Source organism: Poecilia mexicana, unplaced genomic scaffold (assembly GCF_051168715.1).
Source record: "Poecilia mexicana isolate PSO_F unplaced genomic scaffold, ASM5116871v1 scaffold_21, whole genome shotgun sequence".
Classification (NCBI taxonomy): domain Eukaryota; kingdom Metazoa; phylum Chordata; class Actinopteri; order Cyprinodontiformes; family Poeciliidae; genus Poecilia; species Poecilia mexicana.
This window is the reverse complement of record NW_028263390.1, coordinates 11,036,430-11,055,167: the sequence shown is the minus strand read 5'-3', so window position 1 is coordinate 11,055,167 and position 18,738 is coordinate 11,036,430. Positions and strand designations below refer to the sequence as shown.

The following is an 18,738-nucleotide window of genomic DNA, read 5'->3' as shown; positions in this document are numbered from 1 at the left end:
AACATCAGACAGCCAGGCTGACACTAGCCTATTCACACTGAATAGCATTAGCGCTAAACTAATATCACAGTCAGCTGGCCTTAGACATACAGAATGACCGGCTGAATGATTGGCTTGATACTTGCATAGTGCTCAGCAGAGCATGAATAGCATTAGGGAACGTTGGATGTCAAGGGCTTCTGGTGAATATATGCTTTGCAAAAACCACAACGCTGATGCTAACACGTTGCTCGTCTAATAGCATTAGGCTCCTGTATTAAGATGCGGGCTAAAAATGCAGGTGTTGCAGCATAGTTTGCCTGAATTTAAACAATCTTAAGGCAACCCTGAGATAAAAAAAAAAACAAAAGACAATGAAAATGTGCTGAAGCCACACACTTCACTGCCACACACTTCACTAAGTTGCAGGGGTGACAAGCATTTCAAGAGATCAGGTCCTGGATTTATAATTTTACAGAACAAAATTTAAAAAAAAGAAAACATTATGTAATGATTTATCACGGAGAGTCGAAAATGATATATTTTATGTTATTGTACAACCCTTGAACGTTTCCACAGTTCTTCATGTTACATCCACAAACTTTAATCTGTTTTAATGGGATTTTATGCGAAAGACCAGATCAAAAGATGTGCATAATTGTAAACTGAAATGGTGTGATAACTCTGGAGGAGCTACAGAAATCCACAGCTTATCTGGAAGTATACTGTTCCTTTCACTTTATAATTATGCACTACTTTATGTTCATATGACATATAGAATCCCACTAAAACACATAGAAACTTGGGATTGCAAAATTAATGCGAAAAAAAACTGATTATTTCTTCAAGGTCTTATAAAAGCAGTGGTCTCAACACGGGTGTACATGACAATACAGCGCATTTCCATATTTCTTTGCTGCAGGAAATCATACGACATTGTTATGCCATTTCCTTCAACATTATCCACTGCTACTGTCAAGTCTGGGCAACTATAGGAAAATAGAAACCATAAACAAACAACAACAAAAAATAGTGCATCAGTCTGGCCTGTTACCTGCACAGGGAGCTTGTGTTTGGTCTTGTAAAGAGACCTCACCATGGAGACCAACTCCTGACCCAAGTCTAATGTGCCCTCTGAGGCCTGGCAGCGGGTCAGCAGAGCCGAGGTCAGCATCACCCAGGGGTTACGCTCTGACTGGGCCCTGCAGACAAAAAGAAGATGAATGTATTGTGTGCAGTGTTATACCCACAAGCTTGTGTTTTCTATAAACAATATTGCGATAATTTAAAAGCTTGATTAAAAAGGCAGGTACAGAAATGAAGAAAAAGCATATTTCGCAGCAGCCCAAATAGCTTTATTAAAATGCCAGCCCTAACAGGACACAACTAAAAAAAAAAAAAAAAAAGAACATTTTCAAAAAGCCCATTACAGGAGAACGTAGCTTTTGAATGTTCTTCTTAGAAAAGAACAGGGAAAAACAGACTTGAGTGTACCTCTTTTGAATCAAAAATAATAATAATAAAAAAAGAACAGGGCATCTTTTTTTTTAACAATCAAAAATGCATAAATACAATTTTAAGATTTTTTTTTGTTAATTACGTTTCTAAAATCTAAGTACTATGTACAATCCCCAGCAGTGATCCAGCGTATTTGACTACACTGTATGAAATATTGAGTTTTGTGAAACATGTATGTTGATGGCTTTTCATTTTGCTGCATTTTCTATAAAGATGCTGCTTGATGTTATTGTGTTTTTAACCTTAGGGCTATCATATATTGTGTTGTAAAGCTAACACAATATCTCACTACCTCAAACCAGTGAACTGCTACAGTATTCATTCTTTTCTTTGCAGTCCTATGACATCAGATGATAATCCTGTTAGACAAAGACTGGATTAAAGCAGATGACTACAGTTTGCGCACCATATGGCATACATTATGCATAATGAAAAAATAAAATGAAGAAAAGCAGCATAAAAAATACAAGGCAGGCATGAAAGCAGCTAGACTGATCAGGAGGTTTGTAAATAAACTAATGAATTCTGGCCATGACATTATGAAGACAATGTTTGACTAAACCCTCCACCCCCTGCGGTAAATATTAAACACCTACACTCAGCATCATCCTTCTCCTGTGTGTTTACACACCAGAGGACAGCTGCCAGCACTGACAGGGATCACTATGTTGACATGCTCTTATGAGCTTTTTACGACCTTCAACAATGCCTCCACAGTAACAGATTAGCTCCCACCAAGGCCAACAGATCCTTGCCCAACACAAGCTTCAGTCAGACGGGGGGGGAAAAAAAACAACAAAAAAAACAACATAAGACCCGTAGTCAATTTTCAGAGACAGGTATTTAAATTCTGATGACATGATGTCAGATGAAAGTCATATAAAGAAAATTTTGCTGAGCGAATCAAATGTTGGCGAGTGTAGTTGGATAATGCAAAACAAAAGTCTTGTTGCATCTAAATCAAGCCACAGAAAGAGAATTACAAAAAATAAATAAAAATTAAGTGGTGCTGAGGCCTTTAAATATTAATGTGACGTATGGGGAAAAAAACGTTACCTAGTCAAAACTGTACAGACACCTTCAGTGGTTTGGGAATGTTGGCACAGCTGAAGATTTTGGAGGTGATTAGCATGACAAGCGGTGCATCATTTATTGAACAGAGAGTGAACGACAAAAAATCAGAAATGAGATGGGGAGTCCTAAACAGATTTCAGAGTTGTTGGTCAGATATTAACCGCTTAGACTCTTGAAATCCTCTCTGGTCTCAGGACCATAACTGAATGAAAGGAACCATCCTTTAGTTACCGTGCTCAGCACTGGGAGCAACTCCTTGAAAAACCGACATAGGTAGCAACTTTTGGCTTCTTTAAATCGAGATAAAGTATTATTAAATTTTTTGTCATGTTTTTGATATGAATTGTTTATTTTTATGTAATGATTAACCTTCAGAATTGTTTAACAAATTTCATGTCCCTAATTTTCATCGTCTTTGTCTCTTCTTTCCTTAAAAAACAAATCTTTGAATGGCCTTTTGAAATTGCAGGTTTGCAGTAGAAGTAATCCTGCTATTGCTTTAAATAATTAAACTTTCCTTATTTCTACTCAAAAATATTTATTAAAATATATAAAATGTTGGCAAATTCTTGACCCAACTTTATTGTTTAATGAAGCGCTTTATCAGTTTTTGATGAAAAACTAAATCCTTCGAGGGTTAAAATCCATTATCAGATCTGTCCGCTTAATTGTTTAAGCTTCATTTTTTAAAGAATAGAGTACATCCATGCAAAAACAAGTCTGGGCTATGATGACAAAGACGAGAAGGGCTTTTGAGAGCATCATTTATTAAAAAAAAAAAAAAAAAAAAAAAAGACATTCTCCATCCAAGAACCCGAGTTTCTCGCCCTGAGCAGCTGTTTCACCTCTGCATGAGGCGGCCATGGGAACAAACAGAGTCCACTCATGGTGCTGCCACACAACACTCTGAGCTTTAAAATAACAGACAGGAGAAGGGTGCTGCAGCATGACACTGCGAGTGTCTGTGCTCTCGCCAAATCTGTCACAAGGCGCAATGCGAGTCGCAGCCAGCCTCAATCCACGTTTTGAATCATGACTCAAAGATTGTGGACAAACCAAAGGATAAGCTCCGCTCTTAATTCGGCATCCAAACAACACCCTTCTGTAGTCGCACTGAAGAAAATCCTGACTCTAACCACACAAACACACACACACGTACCGTGTTTCATTCAGTGTGAAAGCATCTCTGGTTTTTAAACGAATTCTTAAACACACAATCAGCTTGATGTTTTATTTAAATCCGACAGGGCAGCGACAAAACTGGGGTTAGAAGAAGCGATCGTGACAGCCTCAGCAGTCTGACGGTTATAACGCGCTAAAAGTCAGAGGCGTTCCAGTCAAAGGCAGAGTGCAGCTGTGTTGTCTAAACCTAATCCTAGCTCTCCAACTTCTTTTGTACAAAGCTCAGCACAGAAGATGGAGTCAGGCAGAACAATTTGTCTCCATTCTTGAGTGCTAGGAGGAATTGATTCTCCATCTAATGGGCTATTTCCACAGTATGAGCTTTTAAAGTGACCCTATTACCCTTTCAGGAAATCAGGGGGTTCACCTGCAGCTCTGGTGAAGGAATTACAGCGTATATGGGCCTCCACTGTCAAAACCTTATGGCCCCATCCACAGGAGCTTCTGCCGCCTTTATCAACTGGAGTGTACTAGAGACGGGACTTGCGGTGCTGAAAGCTGCAGGCTGGTCATAAAAAGTTATTGAGACATGTACAGATTCATCCCTGCAGCGCACTGTAACGTAAATATTAAATTTCTGAATGTAAAAAAAACCCCTCAAAAAACAAAAGCATGTTACCATGAACCAGATGTCAAACCATTGGCTTTGACGGTTAATCAGTTTATCAGGGATCAGCTGGTTGGAATCGAGAAATCCCACCTTTTTCAAATCCTTGAACACACCATATGTAAACATTGTCAGGTTACACTGACGTCACTTTTATAAATAATTAAAAAAAAGTACACAAGGCATAAGAAGCTACTGAAAAGAAAAACGAGATGTATGTTATAGTTTCAGGCGTCTACAACAAAGACTGAAGATAACAGCAAGTTGAACTTACACAGCAAAGTTGCTCTGAATGTCAGAATAAGGCTGGATTTAGAAATGTTGGCAGACTTTCAGAAATCTCAGTTCAAGTGAGAGTGTAATAACTCTACAGATCATAATACCCACAATGACTGCTGACAGGTTCATATTTTTGATCTTCAAGTAAATGCAGAGACACAACATGTGGAAATGTCTAACTTAAACTGCAGATCGAAGCCTTTGGAGCGACGCTCCACGTTGAAGTCTTAACTATGCGTTGTCCCTGCGTTCGTTAGAACACCACCCGCTGTTAATCGAGGACGACAGAGCGGGAGACAAGCAATCTCATCATCAGGGATTTGTCAATATTAGAGGCAACTTTTGCTAAGGCTCAGATGGTCTCCATTTTTCAACTTCATGTTCCCAGTGTGTCTGTGAGAGATTAAACACACAAATTACAGAACCGACTCAGTGAAAGGAAAACGAATTGAATAAAAGAAACCCGTTAAAAAATGTCAATGTGTGTCTTTGCTTTATAATCTTTAAACGGAATCGTTTAAAACACTAACACACCTGATGGCTTATGTACTCTAAATATGCATCTAAAAACTATTTTTGCCTTACTTCTCCAAGTTTCACAAAAACTTGGTGCCATTTCTAAAAAAGGCAAATGCAGTCTACATCTATTGGGAAACAATAATAATAATAATTAAAAAAAACTAAAAACCTGATGAAGGTTTGTTATCCTCCCCATTGATGCTTTTTTTCTGAGTGACATCAAAGTGTAAACAATTACTACTTTAGAACCGTTTCAGCTTTTATTGCAAAATTATATACGCGGCTATGTTGCCTATTATTTGTCAAAATATTGCCGCTAGTAGACAACAGTTCTTTTTTTTTTCTGTGCTGCAGTCACCCATAGCGCCTGTACAGCTCTATAAGAATGCATGTCAATCACAACTCAAAACGTCAGTTCTCATCTATCACTCAGCTTATTGTAAATAGTTTTTAAAGTTAAAAAAAAAAAAAACAGTAGGGAAAATGGCCTGGAAACACAAAAATGTCTACAATTTAAAAGTCAAAGTAAGTCCCTCTAAGGATAAATATAGCAAGCTTTAGGTAAGCAGAACGACAACAAACACTGCATATAAAGCCATTTCTAAACATCTCGAAATGAAAAATTTTAACCTGTATGAAAAATACACTACCCTTTTTTTTTCTTTGTTTGCCTGACCTGAAAAGAAACTCTTCTGGCTGAAACTTTATTCAAACATTTTGTGGCAGAGTGAAGCTGTGCCCAGAAATGGCCCAATGTGATAAAGTGCTATATCAAAACCCTAGCCAGAGAACATGCTGCCTCTGCCAGATGGTCTTCGTCCCTCTGTGCATCCTCCCCAGATAAACATCTTACATTCACTGGAAAATGAGATTTATCAGATCAGGTTGGCTTCCTCTATTGTTTTGGGTAGTATTTTTGGCCACATTTACAGATTAACTTTAATAAGTCACAGTTTAAAACCCCTTGAGCAGTGCTATTATAACAAAGGAATAACATTACTTCATCTTTCAATGTTTTAAAGGTCATGGACACTTTCTCACCAAAGTCACAACGTTTGATGTGGTAATGGTTTCTGAAAACCAAGCATTCACTTTTAAGATCTGGGCACACTTTTATTTACTTTTACTTTTATTTGTTGATGCCATTGTGCAGAAGACCATCAGTAAGCTGCAGATGCTACAAAAGAAAACTTACACTTCATCTTTCATCATGGGTGGCCATGCTTGCAAGAGAAGCATGAGCAACTGAAAGTCCTCCCACTTCTGCGCTCCATCCAACATCTCCTGGAAAAGGGCATACCGTTTGTCTTCATCCTCCACATCCTCTACCTGGACCTGGAGGCGAAAAAGGGGAAGGTGAGGAGAGAAAAACACCCTGAGAGCCAAACCAGGTGTACAGATTTAGGATTTTACACATACGATTCAATAATTCAGGTACTGTTTGAGCTTTTGAGATGTTGATCTGCTGCTCCAGGTTGTAAAAAAAACAAAACAAAACAAAAAAAAAAAAAACTGTCTTGTTGCTACGCACCATAACCACTGTCCAAAAGCAAAAACAAGAATCAGAAATCAGCTGCCCACAATCCAAAATGAGGAGGAAAAATACCCCAAAAAGTAACGTTTTCACTGGAAAGATGGAGAAGAATTGTTTTAAACGAATAAAAACACAAATATGACAAAGCTACTCGACCAAGTAGCCAACGTGGGCCACACAACTCTAGAAACAAACACTGATTTAGAAATGCCATTTTATTAACTTTTGCATCAGAAGTTGTTCTCAGGGTTTCTGAATTATGCTTCTGTAAAATCAGAATGTGGTATTCACCAATAATGACAAGCATAATCTGAATGCGTTAATGACAATCACTTCTGAATGCGTTACTGACTAAATAGAGAACTCCTGTAACCAGGATTGCAACCAGCAACTCAAAAAATTTGCAAATTTGCTCCCATTTTGCTGGACTTGATGTTCAGATTCACTTCCTAGTGCATTTATTGCATACTGCTTTGTGAATTGTGCAATAGTTTTTATATCTGGAGAGAAAACTTTTTCTTTTTTTAAAAAATGATTTATGCTTCCATATTTGTTGTGCTTCTCTTTTTAATAGTAAAAAAAAAATCTTTGCAAAACTAACTGGCTGAACAACAGATCTATATCTTGTGTTGGAGTCATTTTCCTCATAAAGTTGGGCAGGGGAATAAACGAGCAGAGCTTAAACTTGAGACCCTTCAAAAATGGAGGTCAAACGAGAAACAGAAGCAGAATTTTAATTACCTGCAAAAAGCCCTAATCTGAGGCTATCAAATCCATCAGTGAATGTCATCTGCAAACCAGAGCGTGTTAATCAGAATTTCTGCTTTATGAACACTGTAGGTCTTCTTATCGCAGAAGCATTTTATAACTTTTACCGCCATGCTTATTCCTTATCTTTGAAAGTTTAAGGACATGGATAACATTAGGATTACTTTTTAGAACATTAAGTTATAAGTTCTTTGCAACAGTAGTTTTCGTTGCAACTAAAGATGCATTAAACTATCAATGGCTACATTATTTTGCATGGACAAAGATGAACACAACATTCTTATAAAGGTTCACACACACCAGATCTGACCTTCCGTCAACTGATAATTGAGTCACTCCCATTTACCACAGAGACATGAGGCTTATATCCTCTTAATAAGTGAGGACTGCAATTACCTGTGCCTGGTGATTAAATTCAACAGTTTTTTTTGCGGTGCACAATGAACATAGTACAGCAGGGCAACAAGAACAAGGGATGTGGGGCAGGAATGGGCAGCTAATATTATAATTACACATGAAGTGGAAATTAGATCTTCCCAAAGGTGTATTTTTAATCAATCAGCACCAAACCACCACATACATTTATTCTAGGCATTATGAACTAATTTTTATTCTACACTCAAATCTATGCAGTGACCAGTGTTGTTTTGTTTTATATATTGTTATCATTTTTAGGCAGCAATGAAATATCCAAATCTTTAAAAGGGCCTACAAGCTTGCCACATTTTGGTATTCAGTTTGCAATTTTCTAACCAACTCAGGTCAGTTTATGAAAAATTTAATTGTTGCCTTAGTCTGAGCACAGAAAAATATTGATGTTCCAGGTTAATCTATAATTTTCCACCTTCATATTTCTGTCCATCCTGGCTACCTCCTCTGCCACCAGTAGCCAAAAACGATTCCCATAAAATAGCATTTCTATATCGTCATGTTTGCCTACAGGGAACGTATTATGATGGTATGGTTTGGGTTTCATTATGCTTCACTTGAGAATAGTGTCTGGATTTAACGTTTTATACTTCAAAAATAATATAGAAGCCTTATGGCAAAATACATCTATAGAGCTTTGCACTGTTGGTTATATTTTTTTACAAGGTTATTTTATGCCTACACTAAAATTGCGCTTTGATTTGCCAGTTGAACCAAGAACTATAACTCTCAATTTATCAATCTACAAGTGTAACTAGATCTGGATATTTGGTGCTTCCAAAAACTTTGTTGAATTTTGGAGAGCAACAATATTTGTTTCCATAACCTTTTAAGATTATGTCTCAAGATGAATCGGCTTTATTGATGAATTTGCAGAATTATTTTTCCAACCAGTATTATGTTTGTTTGACGAGTCACAAATATTGACTTCTCAACATGATTTCTCCTCTCTATGGCTGCTGCAAAGTATGACTTAAGAACTATTTTTCACACAGAAGACATTGTTAAGCTTTTGCATCAACTGTATAGGGAAACCTTACTGTGGCATGACTTAACAGGAAACTCAGTGGACTCTAAAATTCATTTGGCTGGATTGGTGATGACTTGAAATCAGATGGAGATACTACAAATAGGAACTTCTTTTCCTTTTATGACTTAACATGATGTTTGGGACTTGGTTCGAGGTATTGCGTTGCATTATGGAGTTTTTAGGCATTATTGTGTTGCATCTTTTTCAATATTGTGATAGTGCTCTACTTTAAGTTAGCTACAGTATCTTGAAAGACCTTTCTTATACCATCAGTCATTATTTTTGGAAGAGAATTCTTTAGAACATTCAGATCAGTAAGGTTTGTATGAACTTGTTTATACAGCTTTCATAGCGTCTGCGTTTTAATCAGGCTGAGGTCTGGATGTTTATCAGACTACTGAAGTTTCAGTATTTTCTTTTTCACACTGTCTTCATCTTGCTTTAAAACTGGCATAGGGAGTGTGTTCCCTTATTCTTTGCATAGTGCTCTGCAAATAGTTTAAACAATTTGTTCTCGTTTCTCAAAAAATCCTATGGTTGCTGTTGCTAACATATTGTGATACCAAATACTTAAAACAAAAAAAAACAAAAAAAAAAGAACAAAAAAAATGCTTGCTCAGACAGGGAAACAACATTACATTTTAAACTAACAAACTTCAGCTAGACTGAAGGTTAAACAGAGCATGGAGATGGACATGAAAGGAAAGCTGAATGAAAAGGATGAAACCCATTTTATTTACTGTGCTGACCCTGAAAACGGTGCTTGTAAATTAAATCTACTACTTCATGCTTTTCCACCATGACTACAGTTAACCCTGCTTTCAGCAGAAGGATGAAAAGGAACAAGGAGAGCCAAAGGTGGGCAGAAAAATGCCTTAAGCGCACAGAAAACAGCTACCAGTAGCCACTTCATTGATCTTTGGCATCTTTTTTTTTTTTTTTAGATCAAACAAAGTTAAAAAAAGAAACTAGACACAGGAGCTGGAGTGTTAAATATGATTACTGTAAGAATGGTTGATTCTCAAAAGCGAGGGCACAGACCTTTAACACAGTCTCTTCGTGCATGTGGAAAAAAAAAAATCAATTGACCTAGTTTGTTGTTTATTATTACATACAAAGACAAAGAAGTTAATGTGTTTGCGCAGATGTGGAGGAAGAGTTACACAAGAATTACATGTTTTTTAAAGTAATTTTAGTGTTCTCATGGGTAAGTGTGAGATAGATGGGAGTATAGACAGAAGGTGAGATCTCAGTAGTGCACACAAACACATCTAATCTGATATTATATTCATTTAACATTTAACATTGCCATACAAAACAACATTTTCATTATTATCCAATTGCGTGAAGTCCGATAGATTACAGATTAATACACTTCCACATTGCTTCGATTCTTTTAACATGGCAGGATATTGTTATTAGTTTATTTAGAGGAAATGCACACAACCACCAAAGCATAATGAGGATAATTAATGTAGGCAAACAGCTTTACACAGACTTGGAAAGAATCAAGTGAGTGCAAGAACTTTAATAAAACGCAGAGAAATAATTTCCCCCAAATCTCAGTGTTTTCTTGAAAAGCAGGCTCTCTCAGGACGAATACTGAAACTTCAATGAGCTCAGCTAAGCTCTTTTAAATATGAACAGCTTTCATGTACATGTGACACATGAAGGTAAAATTGTAGATAATTCTTGACACACACTAGGGGAATGAATACCAACAATAGTCTGTGTCTGGATGGGTAAGCATCATAAGCAAGAACCTGCTTTGAAAGCTTAAACAGATGTGAGGCACATATTTATGATCTATGGGGACAGTTCTTTGTAAATAATCTATTTATTTACTTTTAAATCCTTCTGTCACTGATGGTTTTCCATTGTATTCAGAAGAGGCAAAGCTAAAGTAGATGGAAATTGGCTGTGAGACAGAAATTTGTATTCCCTTAATCGGTGCCAAATTTGCAGGGCATAAGCTCATTAAAATATACTAAAAGTAAAAGCTTAATGTTAAAGTTGATGTATAATGTAAATTTTCGACTGACATGTTTAAAATTTTAAGACTGGTTAATTAAACTCTTACCAATTTGGTTTTTGCTCAGTTTTTTTTTTTTTTTTTTTTTTTTCATTTCTAGCATCTGTCCTGTCATGGAAACTGTTGCTTTTCTAATAGATACTGGTTAATGTCAGAACACAAAATTGATTCATTTAAGCCTGTAACATGCAACAATCAAATCAATTCAACAAGACTAAACTAAACAAAGCAATGGGATAATGTTATATGTCTTATTGAAAAGCCATGAGTTAATATTAAGGTACATTCTACTGTGAGAATCTCACAGTGACACAAACCTTTGGTCTGACAGTTTCTCGAGCTTTTTCACCATCCCTCCTCAGGTGTTTTAAGGTCATCTACTAAAGCAGAAAAAAGGAAGTCTGTTCTTACATGAATGCTGTCTAGAGTGGCTGAAAGCCTTCTCTGAATGTACTAAATTTGGAGTGCTTTCCTTTAAATTAACCTATGATGGTTTACAGCAACTGCCAAGGACTGAATCAGTCTGGACCAAAATGCAAAAAAAAAAAGCTTTAGTTTGCGTGGATTAACGTTTGGGAGCACTGCTTCAGTGGAAACGTCACTGATTCTGACAATCTATATAAACAGTAGAGGCGTCGCAATTAATAAAATATCTAGTGACATATGTGAAAAAACAATAATCTGACAGTTATATATAGCAATGTAAGCAAACATGTCTAAACCAATAAGATGAGGCATTTTACCTTCTGCAACTCCCACAGATTTTCTGCAATTCATCAAGCTGTGACTTCTGTCTGTGTCTTTTATTACCTACGCACCTAGAGCACATTTCAGAAGCCTAAACAGAGTTTAGAAAGGCCTAATAAAATATTTAAAGCTATTATGTAAATTTATGAGGGGGAGCCAACTTCAGAAGAAGGTCAGGAAGCAGGAGATGCATTCCACAGCAATTTTCAGTGCAGACACTTTCCCACAGAGACCGAAAGACCAGCAGGAAAAAAAAAAAAAAACATCACACGCCATGTGTTCTTTCTGGTCATCTTTCATGACCCAAACATTAATAAGAAAAATACTTCAGTACCTGTTTATTGCAGTCCAACATAAATGAGAAATATGGTTTTCACTGCAGGAAGCTTTTCAGGAACCTACGTAGGTTTCTGAGATAGTCCCCACTCCCTTTTAAGCTCCACTGACACATATACACCAATATTTATTGCCCTCTTGGGTCAGTTATCCAGGACAGCTGACTGGGCTGGAGACAGAACAGTGATGCAGTCCACAAGAAGTGACTGGGCAGACTGTATTTATCGAGAAAGCTTAGGCCCGTCAGTGTGCAACAGTGCAAAAAGATGTTCAATTCAGTTTATCTATATAGCGTCGATTCACAACAGTCATTTCAAGGCACTTAAAAAAAATAAAAATAATTCATTCAGATGTTGCATGAATAAATATTCTAAAATGCTAGTGAGAAAAAGCTGCAAATAGCAAAAACCTTGTGATTTAACTGAATATAAATTGAACATTTATAGCAGATACAACAGAGGTTTATCTCCTATTCGCATGGCAGGAACAAGGTTGAAGCAGGAAGTCATTTATATCTATTTAGGCTCATTTATCTCTATTTACGGCCATCACATCAACAAAGCATCTTATAACAAAAGCAGGCTAATGTGGTGCTGCTAAAATCAAACTCAAGTCAAAGATGCACTTTTCTTTCTGAATTCTTATAAGCTTGTAGTGAAACAGAAGTGAACCTTTGCCCCTGTCAACAAAACTGCCTGATAATGTTCTCAGCAACTTGGCAATTATCCCAGTCCTTGACCTGAGTGGCAGAGGAACTAAAGGGAAGGGAGAGAGGGGAGAGAACGCGCTTGTCAGTGTATCGGACTGGGAGCGGCAGTGGAGCCGGAGGACGTAGACATCTCTGCGTCTGGCCTTTACTGAGTGGGCTCTGAGTGAGCTCATCAATATTCATTGACCTGCGCCGGCTAATGTCCCCAGCGACGGGCAGAATAAAGTTGCAGAGGTCACACTCTTCACAAGGGGAGAGAGAGGGCGAAAATTAGCAAAGCTGGAAGGAAGTGACGGGGATGAGAGACTTCAGTTTTTCAGACAAAAACGAACGCAAAGAAAAGCAAACGCCAAAGATGGCATTGCCCCGAGGGCGAGAGGGAGGCAGAGGGTTTATTACGATTTGAAAGTGAAACACATAAAACATGCAGAGAAAGCATAAGTACAAAGATAAAGACACGTGCACCTGTGGGGAAAAACAAACACAGAGACACTCCAATGTAAGCAGGGTAAGACATGACAAGATAAGTGCAATGACAAACAAATACAGCTTCCTACTCCCTCCCTCGATTCGCTATATTTCCTTTCTGCTCTCGCTGATGTCTGGGGAGGATCTGCCTTGTATAACACGACACAGGAGTGTACATAATGGTGCATGCCTCGAGAAAGAAAGAAAATAAGAGATGGGAAGAGTTTGGATGACAGAACACAGAAGGGGAGTGGCAAGAAAGCAACAATACATAGAGTGTAAGAATGAACAAGAGAGCTTGTAAAACAGAGAGTAGCTCTACATAAAAAGCCTGTGTGAATAAAAATTGTATGAATTTGATTTATCTGCTTCCTTTTTAGCATTATGTTTTAATATTAAATCCATTTGCGGCAGGATGCCGGCTTTTCTCAAATGATAAATGCTCATATGTGTCAGATGAATAACCAAGGAAGATGTTTAAAATGTAAAAATATGTGGCTTACTGCTAAACACAGTGTTGCAGCTTGGACTCTCGAAATAATACCATTACATGTAGTAATATTCCTTAAATTTTGCTACATTTTGTTGCATTACAACCAGAAAATCTTTGTGTTTTGGTAGGCAAGTGGAAGGGAATGAAGTGATGGTTTTCATAATTTGAGCAAGCAACCAAATGCCTTCAGAAATCGCCTAATTATTAAATCACACTGTGTGTAATTTAATTTAAGCTCTTCTGTGAAGAACACTGAAGTTTGCGACTAACTACAGTAACTAGAGGAGAGATCTGGAGCTCAGTTGTGAGAATCCTATGGACTATAAGCTGTGCTCTCTACAAACCCATCTTTTGTGGAAGAGTGGCGAGAAGAAAGGCAATGTTAAGAGAAAGCCACAAGAAGTTTCATTTAAAGTTTGTCGAAAGTCACGCATGGGACACAGCAGACATGTGGAAGATGGTGCTCTTGATTTGACGTGAAGATGGAGGCTGAAAGGAAACTAACTAGTAGCTGCCAAAGACTTGAGACTGGGGAAGAACTGCACCTTCTAGCATAAATACATACATGCATAGCCATTAACATGCTACGAATACAGATATTGAATCAAAAAAACATTTCACACGTTTCAGATGTTTTTGTGGTAAAATAACAGAAAAAGAAAAACCCAAGCCTGTTTTTATCTTTGCCTCACAATTACGTGCTTCGTCATATATCAATGAAATTGCCAGTATAATACATTGAAGGTTGTAGTTGTAACATGACAAGCTGTGAGGAAATTCTAGAGATATGAATCATTTTGTAAACCAATCTGTCTTATTCATGCAATTTTTGGTTCTATGAAATCAGTGCAGGGCTTTGTTTATGAGACTAATTCAAGCTATTTACAAGTGCGGATAGCGCTTAGGCAGACTCACAAAACGAGAGCTTTACCTGGTGCTATGAAGAAAAAGGAACTTGCCAAAACAGATTATGAACAAAAGCATCCTTATCCCCTCCTCCTTCATCTGAGATTTCTTCATCTTTCTCCAACCCTATCTGGCACTGTGCTGCCCACTCCTATAACTTCAACTGTCCTCCGGCTATTTTCTCCTCATTTTTCCTCTTGTCTGTCTCTCTCTCCACATCCTGTCTTTACTTGTTTATTTTATTGTGCAGCCTCCCCTCTGCTTTCTTTTCTATTTTTTTTTTTGGGTGACTGAATCATCTGTGATCCCACCGAGTTGACAAAGTGTTGTGCTTCTCTCTCCAGGCTTCCAAGTTAAAAACAGAGCATAAATAAAAGTTTTCTCAAAGAGCCGCGGGGGATAGATAAAAGCTGCCAAAAACACGTGGTAACACAGCCGAGGCTTGGCTATCACGACAATGACCCCTGATCTGTTGCAATAGACTGCGGCCGTAAGCTCATCGCATTTATTATTTATCCACTTGGAAAGGAAGACTCTTCCCCGTCTTTCTCTGCACTCATGTATAATCCTTCCCCCCCGCGCCTCCCTAAGTCCCGGCTCATTCACTTTCGTCAGACAGTGCTCTCTTTGCTCTTCTGTCCAGATACTCCTCTCCAAGTACCCCTCAACTTTCAAAATGTCTTTTATTTTTACATGAAACACCGTTTTATTCTAAAAGATGTTGTCCAAATGTAAAGAACATAAGTCGAGCAAAGGAATCGGACAATACACACAATGGTTAGAGTGCACACCAAAGTGCACTTTTTATGCCTGTCATTTTAGAACAGGGGTGTAATGGTTCACAAAAATCACAGTTCGATACGTTTTTTTAACAGACTTCAATCAAGGAAAAAAGTTTTTTTTTAGTCAAGAAATTAATCCCACTGACAACTAGTGGGATTAATTTCTTGACTGAAAACCTTATAAAGGAGCACCTGGTCATTATGTTCTTTCCACTTCTGGATTCTGGATAGTGCTCATTTACCCAACCTCTAGCCCAATGACTACGTTGAGTTACCACAGAAATCCGGCGTTCATTTCACATCAATATGCAAATTAGAAATTCATCCAATAAGAAACATAGTTTCTCCTGACGATGCCACACGGTTTTGATCTAGATGTCTCAGCATGGTCTGGTGCTCAAGGCAAAACAGAGAACCGAACTCATACATGATTCCAATGTGCAAAAGCGACAGACAGAAGAGGGGGGGGGGGGGGTATGAAGCTGAAAAGGTCCTTTTCTATACCAGAGTTTCTTTACTTCTTTTTATGTTCCAAAACTGCTCATCTTAGCACAACAGAGTCGCACACAAGCAATCTTTAAATATACAACAGATGGAGTCTTGTAAAATGGCAGGAGGGGAAATAGTTTCAAGCAAGAACAAACAGTATATAGAAGCACATGTCACATCCTCTTGGAAACACACCCTAAATATTTACAGTTATTAAAGTGAAAACATGAGCCTTCAAACCGAGACCCCATTTTGACTTGCATACATTGTAAAATATTGATGGGCACTTCAATCTTCTTTGCAATGTGAGCATTTTTAAAATAGTCATGCCATGATAGACAACTACAAAAGTGCTGCTATGTTATAATGGAACAAATGACAGCAGCAAAGTGTTCTTAGCAACTGACAGGCTCTGGTTCATATTTGTAACTTCCTGACAGCATTAGAGATTTGATTTATACCTATAATAAGTGTTTCTAAGGAAAAAAAAGTTTAAAAGTGTCTGAAATTTTGACAGAAATGGGTTCTTGTAGAGAAAAACAAAAAGTCTGCACAAGAATGAAAGTAGAGAAAAACATGAGGGAGAAGCACCTACGGATTTTCCAACATGGACAGGGGTTCATGTTTGAATTTTTACAAAATCTGAAGCAAAACGCCAAACTAAAATTTGCAATTTGGCAGACTGGGATATGTTGAAGCTGTTGTGGCTGAGCTATCTGCTGATTGAAACTCAGAATGGACAACATTTTATTTCCAAGAGTTTACAGTTTAAAAATGGTCTGAATAAATTGAGGAGGACATTTGAGAAGACAACTAAATGTCCATACTCTTCTAAACGGAGGCAGCACAAATATTTGAAAAAATATCACAATTTAACTAGAAAGATTCAGATTTCTACATGCATGAAGTTAACATTTGTGTTTAGATGCGTCAAGATTTCCTTATTTTTGCCATTTCATTCATGATGTTTCTCGCATTCGGGTAGCATTCGGTTTTATCGAAATTATTTGAATTATCGAATTATTTTCTTCTTACCTGCTCAGCATTGCAATAGTTTAATTTAAAAGAAGGAAATACATTATTGTAGGCCTGAAAAACAAGTAAGATATTTGCCTTAGTAAAAAATGGGTGAAGAATTTCCTAACATATTTGTGGCCCACTTCAAATGATGTCAAAATAAAAATTATTTTCAAAATAAAGAAAACATAACCAAACATTTTGCATTGAACACAAAATAAAACTATCATTGAAAATATACTATAAAATTGCAAATTTAGAAATTAGTACCACAAAATTACAATTGTAGTGAAAGTTGCACAAAGTATTGGCTCATTGGGTCTGAATATAAATGCAAGCTACACTTTAGTTTTAAATGTTTAAGACTTAGAGCTGCGAATACTTTTGACAACCACTGGACATCTCATCTGAAATTTGGTGAATCAGTTAAAATGTATAATAACTTAGTGATTAAATGGTCTGCCCATTCAACTGCTACTTATATGAAGATAAAACAAGCACCAACCCAAAGCAGGATGACTCAGAGTCCTAGGAAAGGCAAGCTTAAGCTTCACCGCCTCAGAAGCTACAGATTGAAAAGTAAATTAACACCAATTAAAAAAAAGAACATTTAAAAAAAAGAAGAAAAAAAGAAGTTAAATATAATATTGTTCACAAAGCAAGTTCAAGTTTGAGGACAGGTTTAGTATGCAAGCTCCTGAGGCTGTTTACCTGCAGACCAGAAGGCCAGCAGAGTGCAGCTACTCAGTGTGTTCTGCTAAGCTCAGTTCATCCATATTACATACACACCGCACAGCAAGGCCAAACAGCTCAGCACCAAAATGGTGTGTCACAGCAAATGATCCATGACAGTGACAGGGGCGAAAAGGCCTTGTAGCATGAATCAATGATTGGGGCGATGAGGAGCTTAGATGATGACATTTCATGCACCCAATCACGCATGAGCACCTGCTGGTGATTCTCTCTGTAATCCCTCTCTGGGCCGAGTAACATTTAAAGTAAACACAGGTGTGAAGGCCTTGATGCGGTGACCTGGCTCAATTTACTTCACTGCTCTCTGCAGATTTCCATTTAACTGTTTAAGGCCTGATGTGGTAGTTAGTGAGAGAACTGTGTTGGGATTCAGCACGATAACTACTTTCACCTTAAACACCAAGTAGAAACAGCATCGCATTAACAAGTTTTGACAAGCATGGCAGCATTTTGGCTTGACGTCATCTGTTTTTTTTTTTTTTTTTTGTTTGTTTTTGTTTGTTATGTCAGAGAGAAATTACCCTTTGTAGACTGTGGTCATTGATGTAAAGGCCACAATATTCCCAAAGACTTGCACTCAGACATAACAGACCCTCCAATCTTGACAGTGGTGGCATTTGGATGCCCTGCTGTATGACTAATCATTCAAAATTAAGTCACAAAATCTATTCCCACTGTCACCCCTCATACCCTCGATGCCTCTTTCTCCATATCACTCCATTCCTCCTCCAAACTGGCTAAATGTCAGCATTTCAATTGGGCTCATTAATACCTTCCTTTTTAGATGTCTCTCCAGTTAAGTAGTGTGTTGGGATGCTAAATGAGGGAGAAAGAATGATGGATGGGAATGGTGATATATATATATATATATATATATATATATATATATATATATATATATAAGATAAGATAAGATGCAGGGAAAACTTTCCAATTCCATCTTATATAACTGGGTTTTTGTGAGGCTTTGGCTCTGAATCATGTGGCAGGTGTTTCCACTGACACAGCTGGTATTGGAATGACAATATTTACAGTAAAACTACATTTATTGACTCCATTTTCCTCTTTTCCATCATCACAACATATT

The 18,738-nt window shown here is 37.5% G+C and overlaps 1 protein-coding gene across 1 annotated transcript in view; it reads right to left on the bottom strand.

Moving 5' to 3' along the window:
• nbas (NBAS subunit of NRZ tethering complex) overlaps nt 1-18,738 on the bottom strand; it is a 168,395-nt gene that overhangs the window by 17,282 nt on the left and 132,375 nt on the right. Inside the window, exons 50-51 of the mRNA XM_088001963.1 lie at nt 6,354-6,493; nt 1,034-1,181 (exon numbers count right to left, since the gene is read on the bottom strand). Coding sequence (XP_087858089.1) covers nt 1,034-1,181; nt 6,354-6,493 — 288 coding nt within the window. The remainder of the gene's footprint in view (nt 1-1,033; nt 1,182-6,353; nt 6,494-18,738) is intronic.